We start from the raw sequence: 16,392 nt of genomic DNA, 5'->3' as shown, positions 1-16,392 counted from the left end.
CAATCGCATGATGCACCAAAGATATTTTTAACCTAGACCAGTCTTTTGATTCCAATTGTCACATGAAGTTTTATTAAGTGGTCGAAATGACATATTCATGCTAAGGAGGTTACTAAAAAGGGTGAAGGTTGAGCCATTACTTGTCCTGAAGCCTTTACTATTGATGCAACCGACAACAAAGATACAGCCATTGTGTTTTGGACAAAAAGTTGAAGCTAATAGTTGATGTTCATATATTATATTTTATGCCTATTGGCTGAACTGATTCATGTGTATGTACAAACTGGTCAATTCTCTTCTTTTAGTGAAAAGGCAGAGCTCCTCCCGGTTGCTAATAAAAAGCTGATTCATGTGACCTGAAGCTAATAGTTGATGTTTTGGCATTTCAAAGTATATTAGCTCTGATTTTCAATGGCTATTCAAATAAGGTAAATTTGCAATGCTTGGCTGGCCTTCTTTCTAATTTTTTGCGCAAAAAACTTCTGATCTATTCATATTCAATCATGATCGTACAACGAATACCAGAAATAATAAAAGTTACATCAAGATCCTTAGACCACTTAGCGACGAGCACAAAAGCGAGCCGAAGACATGGATAAATACTTTTATGAATTCATTATCTTGCATACATGTGGTTGGCAACTTGCTGTTAGGTTAACACAAACATTGCTATTTGATATGATATTAATTGCACGCTAAATACGTTGAACACACACAATTGGAGCAATCTAAGCCGTTGGATTGACATGGTTTGATTGTCAAGATTAGTTGGATCAGCCCCTTTGGGTCTTTTCACACTGGTATATATTCACGAGCTTTTTGGGTACTAATTTTGGTTAAAATAATTTTACACTTTATTAAATATCAATATTATCTGTGTCTTGCATTATTTTCAGATTTTTATAAAAACTTCTATTTTTTAGAAGATTTAAATTTTTGTAGAGAAGATGTGACCACCCCAGTGCACTTCTCTTTTTAGGGAAGGCCCCGGTGCAGTAGATAGATTTTGTTTTGAGATAAAAAAATAATATATTTTTTCTGAAAAAAACATAATACTTTTTTTTTAGTCTCGAAAAAAAACATAATACTATTCCCCCCGGGTGGAAGCCCTCGCGATTCAGATTTCACACCTGGGCCGAACCGGGTCCGGTAACGTCCCCGCATCTTGTGGCCCAGGGAAGCTGAAACCCTGACAAAGAACCCCGCGGGGCGGCGGCTATATATTACGAGCAGACCCGCGCACCATCCCATCGCCGGCGCGCCGCCTCTTCACTGCCGCCGCACCTCCCTCCCTCAACCTTCACCGTTCGTCGGTCTTCTTTTCTACTGCTCCTCTCTGCGCTCTTCTTCTCGATTCCAATGTTCTTCGTTCTACGTTTCTTGCAAGATCAGCTTCTTGTCTGGATCTCGTTACCCACGGCCCCAGCCAACCGGCAAATCGTCCTGCCATCTTGCTAGATCGAAACCCAAGCCGGCTTTCAACTCACCTGGATCTGATTCACTCGATGATTTTCCGGGCCCTTTCCGTCGGCACAGCACGTAATCTTCTTCGCGAATAAGCTTTACTCTGTTCTTCTCTGTTTTGTTCGTGTCAAGTGAACTGGATTTGGTTGGCTCGGCTGGTGATGATTCAGGTCCGAGAGGATCTTAGCGGATTTCGGTGAGGCGGATTCGTCCGCCGTTGATCGATTCATGTTGTTACACACACTGAAGCCTTTTCCTTACTAAAATTCGCTCCTGTCGATTTCAAATCATCCTTGTTTCTATCATCATTTTCGTTCTACTGATGATGCGATGATGATTCATATAGGTTTTTGGCAGTGGCGGCATCTGTCACCGTGAGCCTGCAAACCAAAAACGACTTCTCTTTCCACTGAGCATTGCTTAATTCTGTCTTCTTATTTTCGTTTTGTAAACATCATCATTTTGTCTCGGTGAAGAGCTCTAGACCAGGAAGTGCCGTATGACACTGTAAACAGCAGCTGCTTCTCCGCCGCTGCAAGTGCCCACCCCTGTATCGTAACCTCTGTGGTTTGCTCTGGGACGGAATACCCATTTGCACTGGCTTGATTCAGCTTTGTGCGTGATTTGAAATGGGTCTCTGAGTGATTTCTCTAGTAATTCGTTCTGTTCTGTTGCAGCAATTTTTACCTTGTTTTCTTGGCCCCGATGCCACGTCTCCGGTAGCCACAAGCCTTGACCGGAGATGCTACATTGTGCCGACAGAGATTTTCACATCTGATAGGAACCTGTGGCTGTGATTCAGTGGTACACAGAGCCGTTTTTTGTGATTACACTTCCTGCTTGAACATGTATTTTTTTTGCTTGACATAAGTGTTTGGTGATGTTGATTTTAAATTGAGGAAAACAATGGCGATGATGATAGAACTAAGGCTTGTTTCTCAAAACATTCGCAGATGCCGCCTAAGAGCTTTCGCCCTGCCAGGCTTGAGAGCTAATGCTGCTAATTCCTTCCTTGGATGTCTGAGCCATGCTCTGCTTTCCCCACTTTAATCTTGTTTTTGGTTTCTCTTTTATCTTTCTGCTCATTGTAGGACATTTCACCAATTGCTTTAGAGAAGATAATTAATACAATGCGTGAGAATGTTTAATCATAGAACCATCATCTGCCCATGTATTTGCGCATCTTTCCTTCTTGTGAACATGGCCTTCGGTACTGCCTTAATTGAATTGTGGCCAGCGGTAGGAAAACCGCAATTGTCTCAAAACGATTCAGACCATCAAAATTTTAATATGATCTCTAACAGTACGCATCATAATTAATTTTTATGAAGAGCAAAGAGAACTTTTTTTTTGAGAGTACGCCAAAGGCCTACCATAGTCTTATATAAGGGGGCGGGGGGGGGGGGGGTGTTTACAGAGGCTAGCTGATGATGTTCGCATCATTGTAGGTACACCATACCGCTCACGACTGCTAAGACTATTCATCTGAGGCTCTGAGCCTTCCAAGATCAGTCAAACTGCTTCTCTGTTTCAATTTTTTTTTGTTCTTGATTTACTTTTGTTGTTTCTTTTGTAACTGAGTGGAAAAACAGGATTTATTGAGTTGATGTGATGATAATCTTCCACAGAAAATCATATTTAGTGTTGACCAAATTACAGACTACAATTATCTGATCAGCTCCTGAATCTCGCTCAACCAATCTTTTCTTTTTGTCCCCTGGATTTTCAACTGATGTCTTTCTGCACAGATTTTTCATTGGCTTCAACTTCTGGTTATTTTGTCAGCTCTGTACACAACAAGCCCAGTTCTGGATGAGAAGAGGAAGGATGCCTGGTAATGTGCATAGAGATTGACTGAACTCAGTCTGCATGTCTGCTCGCCCTGATGCCTTCGGGCTTTACTCTTGCTGGCCTGTATTTGACCCACACTATTTGGTAAAATTCCAGTGACCTGCACGTGTGTGCTCGGTGGCTAATTAGCCACCGTGGCTACCGCCATGGCAGCAATCTCTGTGGATGGTCAGTGAGACCACCTACATAGACTTGTTTCATTGTGCCAATATGAAGGGATGGCTTTCTTGTGCTTCTTTATTTGATACATAACTCACGACTGAAGAATTACTCAACGCAACACCACAAATCCAGTTACATTTCTTGTATTTTTTTTGATTTGATCTAGAACTTCTGAAGGCAATAAATTAGAGTCTCTGGTGCGCTTCTTAATAGCGTAATTCAGCGCTGTATGTTGCCGAGAGGAATCTTTGGGCTAAGATTCTGGCACAAACCATTCTTCGAGATGGCGTGTGCATTCAACTTGTCCATACATGTATTAGCGTTGTATTTGATTTGGGTATGGTAAGAAGGGATGCCATGAGGTATCTGATTCTTGGTCTTGTTTATTGGCCTTGGTTCTCGTTAGATTGGCAGACAGTGGTAACGGAACGGGTTTGTGCGACACTGACTGCTTTAATACCAGGAGCTTTCTGTTACTATACCCCTGTTTACAGCCTTTATCAATCGTTTCATTCTTTCTGCTTGATCAGAGGTTCTCGGTGATGATGACCACTGATTAGATGTCTGATACAGCTTATTCTACTACTTCTGTGCTATCAATTATATGTTTGCTTATTCTGTGAGATTAACTGAACTCATGTTTGTTTAACACTTCCATTTTCCATTGTTCTTAGTTCTCTGTGATGATGAAAACAGATGACGAGTCTGATGTAATCCATTCTTTTAAACCATGTGGACAATTGAGGCATTTGTCTGAGAGAACATTGGTCTGTGTGTTTGTTATTTTTTCTTTTCTTTTAGTATGATTGTCTCGGTGGCATTATGAGGAAGACAATTGGTGTCTGATCAATTTGATGATAAATTCCTCCTACTCATTCTGAATGTCTAATCGGCATCATATATTCTGTCACGTCAATTGATATGCGAAAGAACTCTTATATGAGATGCTCTATGCCTATCTTTTCTTTAAAAAAACTCTGACAGTTTTTTTGTTTGTCATATTTGATTTGACTTGATGGGAGAAGTGATGATATCATAACCATACCACATTTCTGCATTCACTGTGATGATCAATTTATATCATGCACTACCATCTGATCTCCCACTGCTATTTTTTGTTTTTATATGATTAAACTTTTGAATTCTGATATCCTACGAGATCACGAAATTTGATATCAACCTGAGCATAACTTTGGATTGTGAAATAAAATCAAAGATAGTTTTGGTATAGCCTGAACCTTATTACTTTATTTTGTTCTATTTTATCTTTCTGACTTCTATTTGGTTATTTTTTCACAAGTTGAAAGGATGTGAGGATACTTTCCCCAAATTACCGACTATGATTATTACTATGAGCAAATGTAATCCCATCAGGATTCCAAGCCAGAAATCTGATCCATCATGTTGACTTTTCTCATTAGTCTAGTTTGATGTATAGTTTATGTTGAATGGCAACCCCCCAGCTCTCGCATCGCCCCTCATGGACAACACGTCAGCGACCTAACCCTAGCTTCGCCGCCCCCTCCCTCCCCCCCGCCGCCACCCAAGGCGCTCGTCGGCGCTGCTGCGCGTCTGCCGGTTATGGTGGCGGCGAGGCTCTGCTGCTCTGTGCCGCAGGGGGCCTTGGATCTCAGGGCGGCGGCCCCTGATTGGCGATGGCGGCATCGATCTCATCGGTGTCGGGTCTTCTTTTCTACTGCTCCTCTCTGTGCTCTTCTTGATTTTAATGTTTTTCGTTCTACGTTTTTTTGCAAGATCAGCTTCTTGTCTGGATCTCGTTACCCATGATCCCAGCCAATCGGCAAATTGTCCTGCCATCTTGCTAGATTGAAACCCAAGCCGGCTTTCAACTCACCTGGATCTGATTTTACTAGATGATTTTTCGGGCCCTTTCTGTTGGCACAGTACGTAATTTTCTTATCTTATTATATCTTGATGTGTGGAAGAAAAGCTAACTCACTCTGTCCCAATTTTTTTTTACCTCTGTTGTTATCTCTTTGGTTCGTGTGAAGTGGATTGGATTTGGTTGGCTGGTGATGATTCAGGTCCGAAAGGATCTTAGCGGATTTCGGTGAGGCGGATTCGTCCGCCGTTGATCGATTCATGTTGTTACACACACTTAAGCCTTTTCCTTCTGTTCTCTTCTGTCGAATTCAAATCATCCTTGTTTCTATTTTCCTCTTGGTTCTAGTGATGATGCAATGACGATTCATGTAGGTTTTTGGCTGTGGTGACTTCTCTTTCCTGTATCATCCTGTCTCGGTGAATAGCTCAGACCAGGAAGTGCCGTATGACACTGAAAACAGCAGCTGCTTCTCTGCCACTGAAAACAGAGATTTTTGTGGCTGTGATACAGTAGGTACACAGCCGTTTTCCGTGATTACACTTCTTGCTTGACATGTATTTTCGTTTGAATTTTTTGCTTGACATAAGTATTTGGCGTTGTTGATTTGAAATTGAGGAAAACAATGGCGATGATGATAGAACTAAGGCTTGTTTCTCAAAACATTCGCAGATGCCGCCTAAGAGCTTTCGCCCTGCCAGGCTTGAGAGTTAATGCTGCTAATTCCTTCCTTGGATGTCTGAGCCATGCTGGTTTCCCCAGTTTAATCTTGTTTTTGGTTTCTCTTTAATCTTTCTGCTTGTTATAAGACATTTCACCAATTGCTTCAGAGAATAAAATTAAATATCCTAGGCCATGTTTACCAGTATAGAGGCGTGCACAATGCCTGTGAGAACATGGAATCGTAGAACCGTGATCTGCCCATGTATCTGCGCATCTCTTTCTCGTGAACATGGTCTTTGATATTTTTCAGTCTCTTGTGCAATGTAGGGTCTCGAATTGCCTTGATGGAATTGTGGCCAGCGGTAGGAAAAGCGTACTTGTCTCAAAACGATTCAGATCATCTGAATTATAATATGATCTACAGTATGTATCATAATTAATTTTTACGAAGAGCAAAGAGTTTTTTTTTTTGAGAGTACCCCAAAGGAGTTACATAGTTCTGTAGAAGGGGGCAAAAAGTTTACAAGAGACCTTAGCGGATGATGTTCGCATCATTGTAGGTACACCCACATCACTCAGGAGTCAGGACTACCAAGACTACTCTATCACAACCCTGACATAATTCATTTGTCTGAGCCTTCCGAGATCAGTCAAACTGCTTCTCTGTTTCATTTTTTTTCATGATTTACCTTTGTTTTTTTTGTAATGGAGTGTAACAAGATTTATTGAGTTGATGTGATGATAATCTTCAACAGAACCATATTTAGTGTTGACCAAATTACAGACTACAATTATCTGATCAGCTCCTGAATCTCCTCAACCGATCTGTTCTCTCATTTGTCTGGAACTTCAACTGATGTCTTTTGGTACAGAAGAGTATCAACTTGATTTTTCACTGGCTTCAACTTCTCTGGTTTCTTTTATCCGATCCGTGCACAATAAGCAGATACTCTGGATTTGACTCACACTGTTTAGTTTTCAGTAATCACCTTGATTGAAACTGTCAGTAGTACTAAAATTCTAAGTAGTCTGTCGGATTTAGTTAACCGTCTCTTTGAATTGTAATGTTCAAAACTTTCCTTACGTAGATTAGATCAGCCATGGCTCAGATAGTTTGGCCATGGCAGCAATCTCTGTGTGAATGGTCAGTAAGACCACCTACATTCACTCGTTTTGTTGTGCCAATTGAAGGGATGACTTTCTCGTGCTTCCTTCTTTGATACATCAACTCACTCAATTGCAAAACTGAAGAATTACTCCACCTGACACCACAAGTCCAGTTACATTTCTTCTTGTTTTTTATTTGATTTGATCTAGAACTTCTGAAGGCAATAAATTAGAGTCTCTGGTGCACTTCTTAATAGCGTAATTCAGTGCTGTACGTTGCCGAGAGGAATCAATGGGCTAAGATTCTGTCACAAACCATTCTTCAAGATGGCTTGTGCATTCAACTTGTTCATACATGTATTAGCGTTGCATTTTATTTGGGTATGGTAGGGATGCCAAGAGCGAGGTTTCTGATCAGCTCCCGAATCAACTGATGTCTTTCTGTACATACAGTGTACCAACTTGATTTTTCATTGGCTTCAACTTCTCTGGTTATTTTGTTGGATCTGTGCACAACAAGCCGATGCTCTGGATGAGAAGAGGAAGGAAGTATGGTAATGTGCATGGAGATTGACTTGGTCTGCATGTCTGCTCGCCCTGACGCCTTTGGGCTTTGATCTCGCGGGCCTGGATTTGACCCATACTCCCGATACATCCATTTCTCCGACAAGTATTTCCGGACGGAGGGAGTACTGTTTAGTACTTGCTTACCTGAAAACGTCGTTTAGTTTTCAGTAATCACCTTGAATGATACTGTCAGTAGTAGTAAAATTCTAAGTATGTCAAATTTAGTTAATTAGCTCTTTGAATCGTACTGTTCAACACTTCCCTAACGTAGATTAGATCAGCCATGGTTCAGATAGGGTGTGTTTGGTAGCATGTATGGACCTAGCCTAGTTGTTCTCCTCTCATACATGCTGAGTGTAAACATGTTGAGTCCATGCAGTTGCTGTTGTTTGGCGGCGATGTATACGCTGAGACATGCTGAGATGAGACTTTGTTTGGCAGCCTGCATGTGTTTAGACATGCTAAACAATTTCAAATTCTAATTTTTTGAATGATGAACAAAATTGAAACAAATTTAAACAAATTTTGAAAATTTTAAAAAAGTTGAAATTCTAAACTTTTTTTCAAAATTAATTAAAATTTGAAATTCTAAACATATTTTGAAATTTTGAAAATATTTGAAATTCTGAACTTTTGAAAATTTAAACAATATTTGAATATTTTATATGTTTTTTTGAAATTCTGGTTTTTTTCAAAACTCAAAAATATTTATTTTTCTAAATTCCGAACATTTTTTAAAATTTTAAAACATTTATTGAAAATTCAAACAAATTTTGAAAATTTAAACAATTTTGAAAATTTAAACTTTTTTAAAAAATCAAAATTCTGAACTTTTTCGAAATTTGAACATTTTTTGAAATATAAACATATCTGAACGTGATCTGGTGGGTGGGGACGAGGGTCAGGGCCAGCATGGCTGCCTTCATGCACCCTGTTTGGGGTGCATGAGATGAGCATGGTTGAGGGCCCTTTTATGCATGAGATGGACATAGCTCAGGTGAGCCCATCCACCCTACCAAACAAGCAAAAGTGGGTCGGAATGGGAACTTTTGCCCTCATGCACCATCCATGCACCCTACCAAACACACCCATAGATTGTGCAGTGACCTGCGCGTATGTGCTTAGTGGCTAACTAGCCAGTTAACACACAGTGGCCACCGCCATGGCAGCAATCTCTGTGCGCATGGTCAGTAAGACCACGTACATTGCCTTTTTTTTGTGCCAATTGAAGGTCTTGAGCAGATTCGTATGCATCTTGCTCGTGCTGCTGCTGCTTGACCTCGTTTGTGTTCTCTTATCCCCCCCCCCCCCCCCCCCCCCCCCCACAAACACACACACACATGTGTTCCCGTTGCCCCGTCGGTCGGTCGGCCTTTGAGAGTATAATAACAAGCGGCGGGGAGTTGTTCCCCCCGTACAGACTTGGAAAAAGGGATGACTTTCTTGTGCTTCCTTCTTGATACATCAACCCACACAGTTGCAAAACTGAAGAATTACTCCACCTGACACCACAAATCCAGTTACATTTCTTCTTTTTGATTTGATTCGATCTAAAAACTTCTGAAGGCAATAAATTAGAGTCTCTGGTGCACTTCTTAATAGTGTAATTCAGTGCTGTACGTTGCCGAGAGGAATCTTTGGGCTAAGATTCTGGCACAAACCATTTTTTGAGATGGCTTGTGCATTCAACTTGTCCATACATGTGTTAGCGATTAGTGTTGCATTTTATTTGGGTTGGGTAGACGGGATGCCATGAGGTATCTGATTCTTTAACGACCTTGTTTCTCGGTGCATTGGCAGACAGCAAGAAGGAAACTGGTTTTTGCGGCACTGACTGCTTTCATACCAGGATTTTTCTGTTACTATACCCCCGTTTACAGCCTTTATCAATCGTTTCATTCTTTCTGCTTGATCAGAGGTTCTCAGTGATGATGACCACTGATTAGTTCCTCCTACTCATTCTGAATTTCTAATCGGCATCATGCATTCTGTCACGTCAATTGATATGCGAAAGAACAACTATACGGGATTCACTATTGGTATTTTTCTTTTAAAAAACTCAACCTTTTTTGTCTTATATGACTTGATGGGAGAAGTGATGATATCATAACCATACCACATTTTCTGTATTCACTGTGATGATCAATTTACATCATGCACTACCATCTGATCTCCGACTGCTATCTTTTGTTCTTATATGATTAAACTTTTGAATTCTGATATCCTGTGAGATCATGATAATTGATATCAACTTGACCATAACTTTGGATTGTGAAATAAAATCAAACATAGTTTTGGTATAGCCTGAACCTTATGCTTTATTTTGAAGCAATAAATTGAAGGATAGTTAGCATTTCTTTCCACAAATTAGCATGCTCTACTGAAGAATTACTCCAATTGACACCATAAATCCATTTACACTATGATGATAAATTGAATTACTTATTTTAGGATTTCCGAAGGCAATAAATTAGAGTCTCTGGTGTGCTTCTTAGTGGCGGCATTCAGTGTTGTACGTCGACGAGAGGAATCTTTGGGCCAAGATTTTGGCACAAACCATTCTTCATGATGGCTTGTGCATTTAACTTGTCCATACACAACTTAGGTAGAATTTATGCCATGAGGTATCTGATTCTTTTCTTGTTTAATGGCCTTGTTTCTTCTAAGATTGACAGACAGTGAGAAGGAAACGGGTTCAGAAAATGGTCACTAATGCAAAGGAAAAAGTTCATGAATTCAAAAAATGATCATAAATGAAAAAAAAAGAGCATTAGTGACTAGAACAATTTAAATGGTCAAAATATGATTTTTTTTGGAATTTCATGATTTTTTAAATTCAATGAACAATGTTTTGAATTGGATGAACACATTTTGAATTCGAGAACATGTTTGAATTCGCTGAGCATTTTTGAATATGATGAAGCTTTTTTGAGAAATCATGAACGTTTTTTATTTCCATGAACAAATTTCAAATTAAATGAACAAATTTTAAATTGCCAAAAATATTCACCAATATAAAAAATGTTCACCGATTTGGAAAAGATGATCCCAGATTTCAGAAAATGTTCTTGAATTTGGAAATAAAAAAATACGGGAAACATATAAAAAATTAAAATATATAGGAAAAAAGAAAGGAAAAAAAGAAATAAAAATATATAGGAAAAAGAAAATGAAATGGAGAAAAAAAACGAAAAAGAACACGAAAAAAAATCTGGCATAGGAATGTTCACACTGGAAACGCCTAGTTGGGCCGGCTGAAACCTAAGCAGCGACTCACGCGGCGAATTGGATCTCCCATGGGCATCGGTCTGGTCCGGAGGGTGTTGAATGTTTCTTCGTGTATGGGCCTGGAGAGTAATTGGCCTAGATGGGCCCATTTTTGAGAAATATGTATTGATCCATACACTGCCTGTAGCCCCCGGTACTGGTGTGCCTCGTCTTCCTTACTCCAAGAAGGGGACCCAACCCCGGTCGCCGGGATCCTCCGCCGCCGTCGTCGTCCCATCCATCCTCCCGCCAGGTGAGCTTCGCTTCTACGTCCCGATCTCCCCTCCCTCCAGTCTTCCTCTCGCGCCTCGAGCGGCTCTACTGTTCGCGCACATCGCCGGCGACGCGTGGCGGAGGAGCCGGAGGAGGAAGGAGTAGGTCAGCAATGCTGCCTGGGTCGTGGATTTCATCAGGTCTCTTCTCTTCCAGTGCGTGTTAGGTATGCCGTTAGCTGCCGACCAACGTTTTGGCCAAGACAAGATCCAGATGTCCTCCGTCAGGAGGGAGCAAAGATACGGAACAAGTTCAGTTTCAGATTAGAATTCAATGTCAGAATGTTGGATTGGGAAATGCGAATGATTCCCTTCTTTCTTTTGCTCTGCTATTTTCCATAAGCGGCCATCTGTTCATGGTTGTGCAAACCTGCAAAGTAGCACTGTTAACTGAAACATGCAAAAATGATGATCCACCTGTGCATGCTACTGATTTTGAAGCCCTTACTATATAGCTGAAACATTTTGCTTTGTCCCCCGTAATTGACGATTACGATGCTAGATCAGTAAGCGACGCATCCTTTTTTTTTTGATGTAGGAATGTAGCATGAATCGTGCAGAGGACTCCAAAATGCATCACTAGGAATTATGAATCTTTTTGGAAACAGTTAACCTGTTACTGTCACTCAGGGTTCGCATCCTTTGATATCACTCCTTATCTTTATTTTGGTGCTGGAATTCTGAAAAAAGTGATTAGTACATTTCTTGTTTGTGAGGACTATTACCAGAGGCCAGACATAACTTCCTCATGTTGCGTTTCATCAGGTCCCTGTGCTAGATGGCATCTTCTACTCTGAAACCAGGTGTGCCTATCACTCTGCAAGAGCTTGAGCCCTCCTCGGAGATGTTCAAGCAAGGGGCATCCATCCGAGTAACAGGAACGTACGTTATTGCAGCTGCTTCCATCTGAAAACCACAACTTCTAATTAACTGTGCTAACCTTCTTGGCTTGCGATTCTCCAGCCTTCAGTCATACGATGTGGACTCCGCGGTTGCCGTCATACGAGATGGCAGCGCGACGCTTAGAATTGACACCCAGCACCTGAGGGAAATCGGTTTCCGCAGCGGCTCTATGTTCCAGTTCATCGGCGAGCTCCTGATCCGGCCAAACAACGACGTAATTCTCTAACCTTTTCCAGCTTTTAGCAGTCTGGTATCAGTTGAACAATGGTGCATCAAATTTGTTGCTTACATCCTGCAGGCGATTCTGCAAGCACGTGTGGGCAGGAACGTTGATGGCCTTGACCTGAACCTTTACCAGCAGTCTCTGATCATCCGGCGGCAGCATAAAGCCAGACTGCTGAGGAGGGATTGATCCAAAGCTGTGAAGCAGGCTCATGCCTCATTTCAGTTCCGGAGGACATAATCACCTCGACTCGACAATCCTGGGCTTCAATTTTTTAGATGGGTGCAAACCTACAAAGTAGTACTAGTAGCTGTTAACTGAATTTCCTGAGCACAGAGTATTTCTCTGTGACCACCTCATTTTCAAGGCTTTTCATGCTCATTTTATTTGAGGGTCCATACATCGTTTCACATCGTTTTTGTGGGCTGGCATTCCCTTGCAGCAGAGGTGTAGTCTTGACAGATTTAGCTGCAGAGTGATGTCCTATCTATTGTGAACAATTTGGAGCCTGACTTGCTATATATTTGCTAAATTGAAATAAATAGCATGGTGGTTCTCTGTCTTCGATTTCATCGTTTTGTGTCATGTCAACTTCTGATCAGCCACCCTGTATAAAAGAAGAAAAGAGAATAATAAACAAAATGAACTTGACGTGTTATTCCTGTATATGAGATCACCTTTTCTTTATACATTTGTGACAAAAAATGGTCTGCAATTTGGAAATTATTGAAGGTGTTCATATTGTGCAGATGCCATCATTTCTTATCTGGCCAATTTAAAATTTTGCTTTCCCTTCTTTTTTTGGCCCAATATCGGCTGAGATATCTTCTTTGCTGCCAAGGGAGATCAGATTAGGTAATTTTTTTTGGCGATTTGGGATGCTGATCAAACGTCCCTGTCCATCGGTAGCTCTGATCAGGGACTTGCTGTAGGCCTGTGAGCAGAAAAGCCACACTGCACTACATTACATGCCGCCATAAAATTGCCCAAGTATGTTTAGTTCACTATACTTATGGAAAACCGACACAAACTAAAGACCTTGGAGGAGAAAAGGACCTTTTCAAGGCTCTAATCCATAATTGAAGAACCACTTCTTAGCCTCGACCCAGTTGATGTGGCCATCTTAATGATATCTGGTGGTGAAAATGCAGTTGGTTGGTGGTACCCTCACACTGTAACCTGAAGTCACAGGATCGAATCCCGTCATGCATTTAACATTTTGGGCTCTCAACAAGGCTCTACTTGTCCCGTTCTCGGAGGAGGAGGTCCTTGCGGCCATCAAGGGCAGGGCCCCGGGCCCGGAGGAGGTCCCGTTCTATTAGGTTCTTCCTGTCTTCGGTGAAAGACCTCCTAATGGACATGTTCCAAGAATTCTAGTATGTCGGAGTGCTTGACCAGTCCCGACTTAACTACGGGATTATTACTCTTTCCGAAAGTGTTGGGAGCCTCGGGCATCCGTCATTTCCGGCCCGATCACGGTCATTAATGTGATCTTTGCGCGCATCCTGGTGTGTGATCTTTGCGCGCATCCTGGTGAAGGTGCGCGCCAATAGGGCGGCCCTTGTGGCAGACCGGCTTACTCATCCGAACCAATCGGCCTTTATTCAAGGCAAATTTATTCTGGATGGGGCTATCCATGAGGTGAAGTGTAAACGTCAACATGAAGTCTTTCTTAAGATTAACTTTCATAAGGCTTACGACACAGTTCACCGGTCCTTTCTTTGGGAAGTCCTTCTTTGGAAGGGATTCGACTACCGCTGGGTTACCCGCGTCATGCAGGTGGTATCGAGTGGTCACACGATTGTGAACATCAATGGGGAAATCGACTCGTACTTTCTCATGTTTTGTGTGGTGGCCAAGGAGATCATTACTCCCCTTTCCTATTCAACATGGTGGTAGATGCCCTTACGGCCATTCAAGATAAGGCCAAGATGGCCGGGTGTATCCAAGGTGTCGTATCCAAGGAATTGTTGGAGTGTGTCGCCTTACACACTCCCAGCTTAGCACCAGACCAGGTTTCATGATACTAGTTTGTTGTATCAGGTCATTGCCCTCACACCCGCCCTAGCGCCCTTGTCCAAATTTGGACGATTAAGCTTCCGCTGAAAATTAGGATTTTCCTTGGGTAATGGATTCGCGGTCGAGTACCTTCAGGGGTGGAGGTGCTTAAGCGTAATGGCCCTAGCGATGGTATCTGCCCTCTGTGTGGCACGACAGAAGATTCCAACCATATTTTTTTTCACATTTGCTTCAGTTCAGTTCCTCGGGTCATGCTTCCGGGATGTGATGGGTGGCGGGTGGTGCCACACTAACTTCCCCGACATTTACAAGTAGTGGCAAGATCCAACCGTTGGGTACGTCCACATTAGGTGGTGGTGATGTGGGTCCTAACATGGAAATTGTGGAAAATTCACAATAAGCTTGTGATTGAACGGACTCCTCTTCGGCGGCCTACTGACGCTATTTACGAACTTTATGGCTTTCTGAAGCTGTGGAAGCCGCTTAGCCGCGGCCAGGAGCGTGATGCCATCGACACCATCACTGGCAGATTTAGTTCTCTGGCGCTTCGCTTGGCGCCTCTGCTTCCTCCACCACCACCGGAGCCGGACATCAACAGAACCCCTATTTGTGCTACCTTTTGTGTTCGTTTATGGTGTGCGTCATCTTTTGTATTGCTATCTTGTTGGACTCGGCTTGTGACAGTTGCTTTATATATAAAGCGGGGCGAACACCTTTTTCAGTGAAATGCACTATCAAGGTTGCAGATAAGGCCTCGCACTAGGAAACTCTCATGAAGAAAAACATTGTCTAAGAACATGAAAATAGTATGCATACACAAATTTACTGGCTCTATTGACCAAATGTGTGAACAATAAAAACATTTAGTTTTCTACTCTACTAATATCACTATTTTTTGTCTATATAAAGAGACATAAAGTTTCTGAAAATCCAGTCTTAATAAGATATACTTATAATATCTGTAGACTTGTCTATTTCAAGAAGACAAGCATGCCACCTACATTTCTTTACTAGGATGCGGCTAGGAAGCCCCCACGTGCTTGATGGTCTTGGCGAGCAGATGCCCATATATGGAATGCCAGGCTATCACTTTCTAAAAAAGAAAATTGATGTCTTCGGACCACCCCTCTCGTGCCCACGTGATCCCAGGACCAACAAAAATCCATAAATGAAAGTATCCGATCCCATGCTATCAAAGAAATCAGTCAAGATCTTGTCCCACATGCATTTCTTTGGTGTTTCAAAAAAATAATTGGAAGGCACAACTTTTGATCCTAGCGTTGGAATTATGATCCATTTTCACCACTAGGTTTATCACAACGAGTTCTTAAAAACTAGATCCCATATGGGTCGGTTTTGTCAAACTTTTTTCAAGGGCAAGTTTGGGTGCTACGGAGGCAACTTTAGTGCTATAGGAAAGAAACTTCTTTTTTTCCCCTTCTATGACTACCTATCAGCGGGATTTCTTTCTAAGTTGGTTACGATGACTACCAAGCTGACTAGCTTCACCTCTAAGTTGCCTACCAGCTAGAGAGCATACTAACAGTACGACATGGTAATATCTGTCACTCGACCATCCATCCTAAGCAAACTTATCACATAATACTCTCCTTTATGCCCACAAAGGTGAGGCAATATGCAGTTGACGTCCATAGAGAATTACAACACAACATAATATCAAAACATTGAACTTTACTCAATTCACATGGTTACTAGCAACAAGGTTTCTCCCAAGTCCCAAAGAACATAAAAAACTACTCACAAGACATCATATGAATCATGATCAGTGTGATAATGGTATTATAAACAATACGAGCATACATATATTTTACCAACAAATCACTAAGGATAATGTACTAAGCAGTAATTAACACCAGGAAGTGATCACCGCAACTGGTCTCATATAATAGTTTACATTTTGCGGCTAGGTCTAGAGATGTATGAGTACACAGATGGTGCTTGTGATGATGATGATGATGATGGTGGTGATGATGATGATCCCCATAATGAATAGAGTGTTGGTGATGTCGATGGATTCAAATTCCCCTACC

At 41.6% G+C, this 16,392-nt stretch overlaps 1 protein-coding gene, 1 long non-coding RNA gene, 16 other non-coding genes and 1 pseudogene across 19 annotated transcripts; all 19 read left to right on the top strand.

Moving 5' to 3' along the window:
* The first annotated feature begins 1,616 nt into the window (after positions 1-1,616).
* LOC120973041 (small nucleolar RNA R11/Z151) lies at positions 1,617-1,716 on the top strand. The gene has a single exon (XR_005767165.1). It is a non-coding gene; the product is annotated as a small nucleolar RNA R11/Z151 (small nucleolar RNA).
* Positions 1,717-1,788: 72 nt separating this feature from the next.
* LOC120973042 (small nucleolar RNA Z152/R70/R12) lies at positions 1,789-1,882 on the top strand. Its single transcript, XR_005767166.1, has one exon. It is a non-coding gene; the product is annotated as a small nucleolar RNA Z152/R70/R12 (small nucleolar RNA).
* Positions 1,883-1,928: 46 nt separating this feature from the next.
* On the top strand, positions 1,929-2,110 carry LOC120973031 (small nucleolar RNA Z112). Its single transcript, XR_005767158.1, has one exon. It is a non-coding gene; the product is annotated as a small nucleolar RNA Z112 (small nucleolar RNA).
* Positions 2,111-2,162: 52 nt separating this feature from the next.
* LOC120973106 (small nucleolar RNA snoR2/U65) lies at positions 2,163-2,299 on the top strand. The gene has a single exon (XR_005767225.1). It is a non-coding gene; the product is annotated as a small nucleolar RNA snoR2/U65 (small nucleolar RNA).
* Positions 2,300-2,371: 72 nt separating this feature from the next.
* LOC120972914 (small nucleolar RNA SNORD14) lies at positions 2,372-2,492 on the top strand. Its single transcript, XR_005767051.1, has one exon. It is a non-coding gene; the product is annotated as a small nucleolar RNA SNORD14 (small nucleolar RNA).
* A 467-nt stretch (positions 2,493-2,959) lies between these two features.
* LOC141026380 (uncharacterized) lies at positions 2,960-8,091 on the top strand. Its single transcript, XR_012188391.1, has 3 exons — positions 2,960-5,582; positions 5,695-5,836; positions 5,993-8,091. It is a non-coding gene; the product is annotated as an uncharacterized lncRNA (long non-coding RNA).
* LOC120973019 (small nucleolar RNA Z155) lies at positions 3,066-3,144 on the top strand. Its single transcript, XR_005767146.1, has one exon. It is a non-coding gene; the product is annotated as a small nucleolar RNA Z155 (small nucleolar RNA).
* On the top strand, positions 3,283-3,395 carry LOC120973073 (small nucleolar RNA snoR100). Its single transcript, XR_005767195.1, has one exon. It is a non-coding gene; the product is annotated as a small nucleolar RNA snoR100 (small nucleolar RNA).
* Positions 4,153-4,239, top strand: LOC120973119 (small nucleolar RNA SNOR75). The gene has a single exon (XR_005767234.1). It is a non-coding gene; the product is annotated as a small nucleolar RNA SNOR75 (small nucleolar RNA).
* LOC120972962 (small nucleolar RNA Z105) lies at positions 4,292-4,358 on the top strand. Its single transcript, XR_005767094.1, has one exon. It is a non-coding gene; the product is annotated as a small nucleolar RNA Z105 (small nucleolar RNA).
* Positions 4,495-4,581, top strand: LOC120972954 (small nucleolar RNA Z195/SNORD33/SNORD32 family). Its single transcript, XR_005767087.1, has one exon. It is a non-coding gene; the product is annotated as a small nucleolar RNA Z195/SNORD33/SNORD32 family (small nucleolar RNA).
* On the top strand, positions 4,782-4,877 carry LOC120972970 (small nucleolar RNA Z103). The gene has a single exon (XR_005767102.1). It is a non-coding gene; the product is annotated as a small nucleolar RNA Z103 (small nucleolar RNA).
* Positions 5,505-5,604, top strand: LOC120973040 (small nucleolar RNA R11/Z151). Its single transcript, XR_005767164.1, has one exon. It is a non-coding gene; the product is annotated as a small nucleolar RNA R11/Z151 (small nucleolar RNA).
* On the top strand, positions 5,734-5,814 carry LOC120973036 (small nucleolar RNA Z112; annotated as a pseudogene).
* LOC120972915 (small nucleolar RNA SNORD14) lies at positions 5,947-6,067 on the top strand. Its single transcript, XR_005767052.1, has one exon. It is a non-coding gene; the product is annotated as a small nucleolar RNA SNORD14 (small nucleolar RNA).
* On the top strand, positions 6,712-6,788 carry LOC120973020 (small nucleolar RNA Z155). The gene has a single exon (XR_005767147.1). It is a non-coding gene; the product is annotated as a small nucleolar RNA Z155 (small nucleolar RNA).
* Positions 7,629-7,736, top strand: LOC120973071 (small nucleolar RNA snoR100). Its single transcript, XR_005767193.1, has one exon. It is a non-coding gene; the product is annotated as a small nucleolar RNA snoR100 (small nucleolar RNA).
* Positions 8,092-9,745: 1,654 nt separating the features above from the next.
* LOC120972957 (small nucleolar RNA Z195/SNORD33/SNORD32 family) lies at positions 9,746-9,833 on the top strand. Its single transcript, XR_005767090.1, has one exon. It is a non-coding gene; the product is annotated as a small nucleolar RNA Z195/SNORD33/SNORD32 family (small nucleolar RNA).
* A 1,081-nt stretch (positions 9,834-10,914) lies between these two features.
* On the top strand, positions 10,915-12,864 carry LOC109747280 (CST complex subunit TEN1). 2 transcript variants are annotated; one of them, XM_020306362.4, is made up of 4 exons: positions 10,915-11,177; positions 11,962-12,078; positions 12,160-12,313; positions 12,398-12,864. In XM_020306362.4, the coding sequence occupies exons 2-4, from the start codon at positions 11,975-11,977 to the stop codon at positions 12,509-12,511; spliced, it is 372 nt and encodes a 123-aa protein (XP_020161951.1). In that variant the 5' UTR covers positions 10,915-11,177; positions 11,962-11,974; the 3' UTR covers positions 12,512-12,864. The 2 variants fall into 2 exon arrangements, with proteins under 2 accessions (XP_020161951.1, XP_040248505.1); XM_040392571.3 differs by lacking the exon at positions 10,915-11,177 and adding an exon at positions 11,227-11,827.
* Positions 12,865-16,392: the final 3,528 nt, after the last annotated feature.

Source organism: Aegilops tauschii, chromosome 1, assembly GCF_002575655.3.
Source record: "Aegilops tauschii subsp. strangulata cultivar AL8/78 chromosome 1, Aet v6.0, whole genome shotgun sequence".
Taxonomy (NCBI): domain Eukaryota; kingdom Viridiplantae; phylum Streptophyta; class Magnoliopsida; order Poales; family Poaceae; genus Aegilops; species Aegilops tauschii.
The sequence above is the reverse complement of the archived record's forward strand: the minus strand, read 5'-3'. Positions and strand labels throughout refer to the sequence as shown.

Coding starts and splice junctions, on each gene's coding strand:
- LOC109747280 (XM_020306362.4), top strand. CDS start 11,975: ATGGCATCTTCTACTCTGAAACCAGGTGTGCCTATCACTCTGCAAGAG. Junction 12,079..12,159: donor TCCATCCGAGTAACAGGAAC/GTACGTTATTGC, acceptor GCGATTCTCCAG/CCTTCAGTCATACGATGTGG. Junction 12,314..12,397: donor TGATCCGGCCAAACAACGAC/GTAATTCTCTAA, acceptor TACATCCTGCAG/GCGATTCTGCAAGCACGTGT.